Source organism: Meles meles, chromosome 18 (assembly GCF_922984935.1).
Source record: "Meles meles chromosome 18, mMelMel3.1 paternal haplotype, whole genome shotgun sequence".
NCBI lineage: Eukaryota > Metazoa > Chordata > Mammalia > Carnivora > Mustelidae > Meles > Meles meles.
The window spans coordinates 124,862-135,766 of record NC_060083.1 but is presented as its reverse complement, the minus strand read 5'-3'; the positions used below and the strand labels follow the sequence as shown (position 1 = coordinate 135,766).

The 10,905-nt window shown below is 48.1% G+C and overlaps 1 protein-coding gene across 2 annotated transcripts in view; it reads right to left on the bottom strand.

Annotated features, from left to right (window-relative positions):
* Positions 1-359: 359 nt before the first annotated feature.
* NT5M (5',3'-nucleotidase, mitochondrial) overlaps positions 360-10,905 on the bottom strand; it is a 35,318-nt gene continuing 24,772 nt past the window's right edge. The window contains exons 4-5 of one of the 2 annotated variants that reach the window (XM_045983960.1): positions 2,354-2,486; positions 360-1,126 (exon numbers count right to left, since the gene is read on the bottom strand). In XM_045983960.1, coding sequence (XP_045839916.1) covers positions 984-1,126; positions 2,354-2,486 — 276 coding nt within the window. In that variant the 3' untranslated portion in view covers positions 360-983. The remainder of the gene's footprint in view (positions 1,127-2,353; positions 2,487-10,905) is intronic. The other variant, XM_045983961.1, reaches the window with a different exon arrangement.

The following is a 10,905-nucleotide window of genomic DNA, read 5'->3' as shown; positions in this document are numbered from 1 at the left end:
TCTCAGGAGGAACTTGGTGCGGGAGGCAGCGGAGAGAGGGGCCTGCTCTGAACCGGGCAGGGGAGGAGGGGCTGGAGGCCGGGGGGCGGGGCATGCATGGAAGGAGGCATGTGGAGGGACAGGTCAGCGTGTGGGGGGCCTACCCAGGGGACCACCACGGCCGCCACCTCCTCCTCCAGCTCCTTCCTCCCGGTCCCCTGCACACCCGTGGTGAAGTGGGCGGTGAGGCTGCACCCTGCTCAGCCCCCTCAGGGTGCAGGGGGCCACCCGAGTACTTACAAGTTGTGCAGCGGGGTGCCCGGGGGCCAGACGCCGGAGGATGCCAGGGCAGGGACTAGAGGGGGCCACATCCTGGGGCGACACGTGAAACGCATTTATTTTGCCAGCTTTCAACAGACGTTGGAGGCTGCTGACTGCTGGGCCCAGAGCAGGGCCCCCGGGACGCGGGCATGAGAAGCTTCTGAGCGGGTCCAAGGCCGGGCCGTCTGTGGGGCCAGCACAGAGCAGGGCATGCCCCGGAACTCAGCGAGTGTTTGCTGAATCCATGGTGGGCCCCGGGGGGACGGAGACCGGGTGGGAGGGCTCGTCCAACCTGCTCCTGCTTGTAGCCCTCTCGCCCCGGAAGCACCTCACTGCTCCCTGGCCAAGGGGCCGCACATGGGGGGACTTCCCTGAGGGACGGCTCCGTGAGGTCTGGAGCCCCTAGTCCCGGCCTGGCTGTGGCCTGAGGTCGGTCTGAGCTGCCTGGCTAGATGTGTCTCGTCCAGGGCCCTTGGGCCTGCCAGCCCTGCCCCGAGATCAGTTTAAGGCCTGGCAGGGCTGGGGAGAGGGGGGAGCCATGCGGTGGGCCTGGGCCATGTGAGAGGGAGCCCCCCGCCACCCCGGGGCCAGAGCCCTAGGCCCCCCCACCACCATCACTGGGGCCCTGAGCCGGGAGCCCTGAGGTCCGGGGCCCCGTGGAGAAGCCCAGAGCACAGTCCAGCTCAGCGGGGCCGCTTGCTGTCCAGAACGGCCTTCCAGTCGTCTGCCCACGAGTGCAGCCTGCGGCCGGGGGGCTGCAGCCGCACGTGCCGGTTGTGGCAGGCCGTGAAGAGGATGTGCTCCCAGCTCGGGTGTGGCTCGGCCCCTGTGGGCGGGAAAGCAGCGCTTCAGTCCCCCGAGTACCAAACGCGTCCTCTTCCCTGTCAGCAAAGTGGTGACGGAGCTGGCTCCTGTCTTGTGGCCCGCGGGAAGCACGGGCATCGGGCGGTGGCGCCCCCGGCGGAGGCATAGCACCACGGCGGCCAGCATCGGAGGCTGAGCCCCGCTGACGCCCGGCCCGTCCCCTCTGGCAGGCTCAGCCTTTCCGCCCCGGCCAGGGCCAGCTCCCGCAGCTTCCCGGCTCTTGGCCATGGGCCCCACGAGCCCCCCTAAGCTCCCATCCCTCATGTCCACCCGTCTACACTGGCAGGCCGGTGCCGCTCCTACTCCTCTCGTTCTGGGCTGACCCCCCTGCCCCCTCCCACTCCCCGTGGCTGGACACAGAAGCTGCTCAGGGCGCTGTGCCCCCATGGGCCTGACTCTCCTTGTGAGACCACGTGGTCGGGCAGGTCATGAGCGGGCACACCCACGAATTCTCCCCTCTGGACACCGTGACTAGTGAGGAGATGGACATGCTTCCGAAAGCCGCGAGGGAAGCAGTGTTCTGGATTCTTCCACTGAGGTGTCCAAAAGAATAGGGTTTACCCCAAAACCGCTGATGGCTGCCGAGAGGAGAGAGCGGTGTTTGAGCTCCTAGATTCATCGTGCCCGAAGCCTTCCTACCTCACCTTGCCAAGCAGGTGCGCTGATAAATTTCCCCTCTCCTTTCTAAGTCAGTTTAAGTTTTGTTTGTTTGTTTGTTTGTTGGGAGGGAGTCACCTATAAGCAAAAGGGATAAACACAGTTCCAAGACCACCTTCCACTAAAGAAATGATGCTTTGCTTTTCCATTTTACATAGTGGGTTCACTCCAAATGGCTCTTGGGGGGAAAATGGCTTTGCTGCTAAAACCAAACGTTTGGAAGCCAGTCTGGCCCTCATTTTACATAAGAAAGGCAAAGCCTCCAGTATAAAGGGACTCATCCCAGGCCACCCAATGAGTTACCCCAGGAGCTAGGACCTGCTTCTCCTGACTCCCAGGAGCACCCCTTCCAAGGCTGGATGCTGAGAATAGCCTTGTCTTCCTGGTAGGGAAGGGGGTCAGCGTTGGGCTGGAGGCTGGAGGCCCACTACGTTGCTGGTGACCAAGTGGGGACCACTCAGGACAGGGGCCGTGAGGCCAGCCCCGTGTGCTGTTTGTCCCAGCGGCTCTCAGCTCCACGCTCGCTCCTCACCTGCCGCAGGCCACTTGCCTGTGATGTCTGGCCGGTCGTCTATGAGAAGGTCAGCAGAGACCACGGTCTTGTCTGCGGCCAGCACGACGTGATCCAGAAAGTCAGGGCCAAAGTGCTTCTCCACCCAGGCATACTGGAACACAAACAGGTAGGGGGAGAAGAGAGTGCCATCAGACCTGGACACAGAGGGAGCGGGGCCCAGCCAGGCTTTCTCCAGGAAGAAGGGCCGCTGTCTAGGGTCTGTGATGATCTCACTGGCAGAGCAAACGGACACTCTGGGATGCTGTGACTTGTCCACGTCCCCACAGCTCCAGTCCTACACGGCACCGTCTGCCCAGGCCTGGTCCACTCAGTCCGACACGCATGCCAGGATGCCTCCTCAAGATGTGTGCGCTCTGTTGGGCTCCAGGGACAGAGGCAAGGGGGGGACAGAGCTTGAAGACACACTGAAGCTGTTCATCCGATGACACAAAGGAGACTGCCACCCAGCAGCGTGGGGCAGCGCAGTGGGGGGCAGGCATGGCCTGGGGCCCCCGTGTCCAGCACACCTACTCCGCAAACACTCGCCACCCATCACCGTGTCCAAGCCTCACACAGCCGATACAGCAGGCAGTGCTCTCCGCGTTCCGTCCTTATGCACCAGGCCTTCTGGGCATCCACGTGGACGTGGGAGCCCACAGTGTGTGGGGGAGATGCTCTCACACAGTCCACGCTCTAAACGCAGGAGACACCGCACAAAATGGACAGCCAAGTTCAGGAGGGACGACGGTCCGAAGGAATACAGCCAGGAGCTCTGACGGAGGGAGGTGACAGGAGGCCTCTCTGGGAAGGGACGTTGTCAGTGGCATGACACGGGGTAGACGGGCAATAACAGTCCAGAAAGTTCCACAAAGAGAGAACAAGAAGTGCAAATGGTGCAGGGCAGGAACACACTTTGGTGTTTCTCTGAGTGGCTGGAGTGCAGAGAACACAAGAGCAGGAGAAAGAGAGAGGCGGGGGCAGGCCAGGTCCCGTGGGGCCTCGCAGGCCTTGTGGAGAGAGACCCCTCGTTCTAAGTCTGCCGGGTTATCTATCAGAGCTCCGTTTTACAAACTGCTTGGGGCATCTGGGTGGCTCAGTGGGTTAAAGCCTCTGCCTTCAGCTCAGGTCATAATCCCAGGGTTTTGGGATCGAGCCCCACATCCGGCTCTCTGCTCAGCGGGAAGCCTGTTTCCTCCTCTCTCTCTGCCTGCCTCTCTGCCTACTTGTGATCTCTATCTGTCAAATAAACAAATAAAATCTTAAAAAACAAAACAAAACAAAAAACCAACTGCCTATGGCCAAGGACTGGCTGTTTTCTTAATTCCCAATTTCTTGTGGACCCCTTTGTCTGTGAGATATGAAACCCATGTCTTCTGCCCATTTCTTGATTGGATTTTTGGTTTTTTTTGGGTGCTGACTTTGATAAGGTCTTTTCTTCAAAGAAGACACACAAATGGTCCACAAACACCTGAGAAAATGTTCCACATCACTCGATCAGGGAAATACAAATCAAAACCACAATGAGATCCCACCTCACACCAGTCAGAATGGCTAAAATTAACAAGTCGGAAACAAGAGATACTGACGAGGATGCGCAGAAAGGGGGACCCTCCTACACTGTTGGTGGGAATGCAAGCCGGTGCAGCCGCTCTGGAAAACCATATGGGGCAAGTTCCTCAAAAGGTTAAAAATAGAGCTACCCTACGACCCAGGAACTGCACAACTAAGTATTTATCCAAAGGATGCAAACATAGTGATCCGAGGGTCACTTGCACCCCAATGTTTATAGCGGTGATGTACACAAGAGCTAAAATACAGAAAGAGCCCAGATGTCTATCGACAGATGAATGGAAAAAGAAGATATGGTGTGTGTGTGTGTGTGTGTGTGTGTGTATGTGTGTGGCTGGCTACAATGTCAACACACAATAACCACTTGTATTTCTATGCATTTGGATATTGAAATGAAGGAAATAATACCTTTTATAATAGCACCAAAAATATGAAATAGGATGATTACACTTAGAAATAGTTCAGATGGTACATTCCATGTTATATGCACTTTGCCACAATCATCAAACTCTTTTTTTTGGAGATTTTATTTATTATTGTAGAGAGAAAGAGAGTGTGAGCAGGGAGAGGAGCAGAGGGAGAGGGAGACGGAGATAATTTCCTGCACACTCTGGGGTGAGCACGGAGCCCGATGTGGAGCTGGATCCCCTGACCCTGAGATCATGACCTGAGCCGAAACCAAGAGTTGGACGCTTAACCAACTGAGCCACTTAGGTGCCCTGACAATTTTTTAAATGAAGAATAAAGCTGGAGAATTCACACTGTGTTCAAGAGTCGCTATAAAGGGGCACCTGGGTAGCTCAGTCGGGTAAGCGTCTGCCTTTGGCTCAGGTCAGGTCCTGGAGTCCCAGGATCAAGCTCGGGAATCTGGCTCTCTGCTCAGCGGAGAGTCTGTTTCTCCATCTCCCTCTGCTCCTCCCCCCCACCCCGCTTCTGCTATCACTCTCTCTCAAATAAACAGGTAAAGTCTTTTTAGAAAGTCACTATAAAACTACAGTAACTGTGAAAGAGTGTTTCTCACAAAAGGATAGGCATTTAGATCAAAGGAACAGAATATATTTAAGAAACAGACCCACAGACATCACGGTAATTCAACAGAGAAAGGGAAGGCTTTCCAACAGAAGAACAGTTGGGTACCCCTGGGCCAAAAAAATACAAAAAAAAAAAAACCCATAAAACCACACACATTAAAACGTCTATTTTTAACTCCTACCATGTATAAAAATTAACTCAAAATGGACCGTAACCTAAATACAAAATCCAAAATTATAAATGCTGCTCTTCAAAGGCCATGGTTAAGAAAATGAAAAGACAAGCCACAAAAAAGCCATCATCCGACAAAGGACTTGTACCTAGAATAAAGATTTTCCCCCACTCAAACGAAGACAAATGGCCCAGTGAAAAATCAGTCAAATATGTGAACCTTTTCTCAAAAAGGACAAATAAGTCCATAAGAGATGATCAACGTTGCTAGTCATTAGGGAAACACAAATCCAAACCACAGTGAAATATCATGAGGAACCCACTAAAACAGCTGCAGTAAAGAAGACTGATAGTACTAAGTGCACATAAGAATGTGAAGCAGCAGGTGCCTGGGTGGCTCAGTCAGTTAAGCGGCTGAAGTCATGGTCATGATCCCAGGGTCAGGGATCAAGTCCTGCATCGGGCTCCCTTCTCGGCGGAGAGCCTGCTTCTCCCTCTCCCTCTGCCTGCTGCTCTACCTACTTGTGCTATCTATGTCAAATAAATAAATAAAATCTTGTAAAAAAATGTGAAGCAGCTAGACATCCCATGCCCTGCTAGTGGGAATGCAAGATGGGACAGTTACTTTAAAAGTTAAACGCACATCTGTCATACAAGCCAGCCAATCCCACTGTCACTATCTGCCCTAGAGAAATGAAAGCATACATCCACCCAAAGATGTGTCCTGAATGTTTATAGGAACTTTATTCATAAAAGCCAAAAGCAGGGAACGCCCCCAAATGTCCACCCACTAGCCGATAAACAAATGATGATAGTCATACAGTAGAATTACATTCAGCAATGAAAAGGAATGCGCTACTGATATATGCAGCAACAATGAATGAATCTCAAAAACATTACGTCTTTAAATGAAAGCCAGGGGCAGACTGTATGAGTCCATACTATATGACACTGTGTAAAGGCAACACTGTAGCAACGGAGAACACATCAGCAGCTCACTCACACCAACAATACCCAGAGAGGGAAAGCACAGGGGAAAAGGCTGATTGAAAAGGACACAAAGGCACATTATTTTTATTTTATTTTATTTTATTTTTTAGAGCAGTTTCAGGTTCACAGCAACTGAGCACAAAGTACAGAGAGTTCCCATATAATTCTTATCCCCAAATATATACAACTCCCCCTTACTGCCATCCAACAACAGGGTGGGACATTTGTTACACTCAAGGAACCTACACTGACACATTGTTATCACCCAAAGTCCATAATTCATATGAGGGTTCCCTCTCATTGTTGTATTCTTTGGGTTTGGACAGAGGTAAGAGGACATGCATCAGCCATGAATAATTGCACTAATTGGAAAATCCTCTGCTCTCCATTTATTCATCCCTCCCTATCCACTAATCTCTGGCCACCACTGACCTTTTTACTGCCTCCACAGCTTTGCATTTTCCAGAATGTCCTATAACTGGAATCTTACAGTATTGTAACTTCTTCAGACGGACTTCTTTCACTTGGTAACACACATTTAGGTTCCTCCATGTCTTCTAACGGCTTGAGGATTCATTTCTTTTTAGTGCTTAAAATAGTTCACTACCTGGGCGTACCAGTTTATTTACCCACGCCGGATATCTTGGTTGCCTCCAAGTCTTGGCTATCATGGATAAAGCTTCTATACACATCTGTATACAGGGTTTTGAGTGGACATACATTTTAAGCTTAACTGGATAAATACCAAGGAGTGTGATTAGCAGATCGTACAGGTAAGAGCAGGCTCCGCCATTTTGCATTCCCACCAGCAGTGAGGGACAATTCCTGTTGCTCCACATCCTCTCCAGCATTTGGTGTTGTCAGTGTCCTGGATTTTGGCCATTCTAATAAGTGCACAGTAGCATCTCACTGTTGTTTTAATTTGCAATTACTTAAGACATAGGATACTGAACACTGTTATATGTGCTTTTTTACCATCTGTAAATCCTCTTTGATAAGGTGATTGTTTAGGTCTTAAGACCACTTTTTCATCAGGCTGCCCATTGCCTGGTAGTTGAGTTGTCAGAATGCTTTGTATATCTTAGATAACAGTTGGTGTCAGTTGTCTTTTGCCAATATTTTCTCCCAGTCTCATTCTCATTCTCTTGACATCATATTTTGCAAAGCAGAAGTTTGTCATTTTAATGAAGCTCAGCCTATCGATTATTTCTTTCATGACTTGTTCCTTCGGTGTCGTATCTAAAAAGTCATCATCATGTCCAAGGTCATCCAGAGTTTGCTATAAATTGTCCACTAAGCACTGCTTTCACTGCACCCCGCAAACTTCGATAAGTCGTTTTCATTTTCACTTAGTTCTAGATATTTGTCTTATTTTCTATTGCACTCCTTCTTTGAACCATGTGTTATTTTTAAGTGTGTTGTTTAATCTCCAGGAATTTTTGGATTTTCCAGCTATCTTTCTGTTACTGGTTTCTCGTTTGAGAACATGTATGATTTCTATTATTTAAATTTCTAAGGTGTGTTTTGTGGCTCAGAATATGGTCAGCCTTGATGAATGTTCCATGTGAGCTCGAGAAGACAATGTATTCTGCTGTTGTTAGATGAAGTAGTCTATAAATATCAATCATATCTAATTGATTGATGGCATTATTGAATCAAAACATATCTTTACTGATTTTCTACCTTCTGGATCTGTCCATTTCTGATAAAGGGATGTTGAAGTCTACAATGTAGTAGTGAATTCATCAAATTCTCTTTGAAGTTCTATCAGTTTTTGTCTCACATATTTTGACACTGTTGTTAAATGGATACACTTTACACTTTAAGGATTAGCATGTCTTCTTGGAGAACTGACACCTTTATCATTATATAATGCCTTTATTCATCCATGATAATTTTCTTTGGCCTGAACTCTGTTCTGTCTCAAGTTCATTTAGCTACTTTCACTTTCTTTTGACAGTATTAGCATAATATCTCTTTCTCTATCTCTATTATTTCAATCTGTCTAAGTCTATATATTTAAATTGTGTTTCTTGTAGACAGCATAAATGTGGGTCTTGGTATTTTTGATCCACTATCATAATCTTAATTTAGACCATTTAGACCATTGATGTTTAAAATGGTTATTGATATAGTTGGATTACTATCTGCTGTATTCGTTACCATTTAAAAAATATTTTTCTTTATTTATTCGACAGACAGAGATCACAAGTGGGGAGAGAGACAGGCAAAGGGAGAGAGAAAGGCTCCCCACCGAGCAGAGAGCCCGATGCAGGACTCGATCCCAGAACCCTGAGATCATGGCCTGAGCCGAAGGCAGAGACCCAACCCACTGAGCCACCCAGGCGCCCCTCTACTTCACTTTTGAAAGAGAATTTTCCTGGGGAAAGAACTATAGGTTGGTAGGGTTTTTTCTCTCAATGCTTTAAATATTTCACTCTACTCTCTTCTTGTTTGCATGATTTCTGAGGAGAACTCAGATAAAATTCTTATATTTGTTCCTCTGCAACTAAGGATTTTTATTCTTCTGGCTTCTTTTTTTTTTTTTAAGATTTTATTTATTTATTTGACAGACAGAGATCACAGGTAGGCAGAGAGGCAGGCAGAGAGAGAAAGGAAGAGAGGCAGGCTCCCTGCTGAGCAGAGAGCCCGATGCGGGGCTCGATCCCAGGACCCTGGGATCATGACCTGAGCCGAAAGCAGAGGCTTTAACCCACTGAGCCACCCAGGCGCCCCCTTCTGGCTTCTTTAAACGTTTTGTCTTCATCTTTGATTTCTGTAGTTTAAATATGATATGCTTAGGTATAGGTTGTTTTGTTTTGTTTTTCCTGTTTATCCTGCTGGGTGTTCTCTAAGTTTTCTGGATCCGTGCTTTGGCATCTGATACTCATTTGGTGAAAAATTCTGTCCTTATTGCTTCAAGTATTGTGTTCCTGTCTCTTTTCCTTCTCCTTCTGGTACCTTCCCATGGTTCTTGGATATTCTGGAGTTTTAGTTTTGGTTTCCTACACTCCTTTCCCCATTTGCTTTTCAGTTACAAAGTTTCTACCAGGATATCCTCCAGCTCAGAGATTCTTTCCTCAGCTGTGTCCAGTCTATTTAACAAGAACATCAAAGGCATTCTTCATTTCTGTTACAGTGTTTCCATCTCCAGCATTTCTTTTTTATTCTTTCTTAGACTTGTTCGCTCTCTCTTCAAACTGTGTTCTTTGCCTTTTAGTATGCCTTGTAACTTTTTGCTGAAAGCCACAGGTGATGTACTAGGTAGAAAGAACTGTAGTGAACAGGCCTTTAGCAATGTGCTGGTGAGGTGTGGGGGAAGGGGTGGTGTTCTCTAGTCCTGTGAGGAGGCCTCAGTCTGTCCATGAGCCCGTGCCCCTGGATTCTGAGGTTCACCCGTGTTTCACAGTACTTCCCTCTTAAGTGGGATAGGATAGCTAAACAGGGTGGAGGAAAGGCCAGGTAAGTTCTGATGAAATTGCAGCAATTTAGACTTGTGTAGAAGTTTTTCTTGCAGGCAGGCCTTGTTAAGAAGAACAGAATATCCTGGTGTATTTCAAAATAGTTACTTTCCCTCCCCCTACCAGAAGCACAGGGGAATTTTTTTTCCCTGAGCTTTACTATGAGAACCTGAAAAACCTCTTAAAAGCAAAACTCACAACAGTGTGGGTCCTCCTATGACTGGGGCCTGAGAGGAAGCATTTTGGTGTGCTGGATGTTTTCTCTATCTTGACTGGTGGTGATTACACTTTAAGGAAATAACTTTGTTGAGTTTCAGTTATATCTTAATAAACAATGCAAAAAAAATAGCAATAAAGTCAAATTTTAAGGCATTTGAGATCTCTGCTAAATTGCCACCCAGAAAGGTTTATTATATTTATTCCCATCAGCCATATCTGAAAATGCAAACATTTACCTAATACTAATTATTATAATTTTTAAACAATTATCCCTAATAGCAAAAAAAAAAAAAATCACTTGAAGTGTGATTTCTTTCTTAATAAAGTTAAGGGCTCTGTGTGTAAGTTCACTGTAGGTTTTTGCCTTCAGGGAATTTTCTATTCACCTCCACAGCCCATTTGTCTCTAGGGTGTTCACTGTTTCCCATGGGTGTAAGAAGCCTCTCAAGTCATCCCCACGGTAACAGTTAAGTCTGTGTGGGTCGTTGTCACTGTCTTGGCTTGGATCCTCCTTATAGCCCATCTGGGGCAATGCAGCAAGCTCTATGTGGCTTCACCGATGAACCCCCTATACCACTGCAGTGAGTGTTCAAAGACACCCATTACGACAGCTTTGCATAAATATCCTTCAAAAGCATCTCAGATCCTGTGGCCTGAAGTACAAACTCTTGATTACCAAAGGCCCTGCCTTTCAGTCTCATCTCTAGCCTCTCCCCTCTCAACCCAACTGCCCCTCCCCCACTGCCAGCACCATCTCCTTCCCATGCCTCTCTGTCCTTACCCCTGCACACCCCATACCCACACCAAGATCCCTGGAATTCCTCTTTGCCTTTGTGCATGCTGTTCCCACCACTCAGAGCTTGCTCTCCCACTTCTTTGTCTTCTCATCTCCATGACTCAACTCAATTCTTCTTTTCCCCGAGAAGCTGACCCTAGCCTCCTCCTCTTGGGTGACCACAGAACCTGTGATGCAGTGATAACCACCAGTCTTCTAAAGCAGAGACGGGGCATTTTGTAAGCACTGTAGCAGATTGCTCAGTAAATGTTTGCTGAATGAATGCCAACCAAAAAAGCATTTACATTTTTATT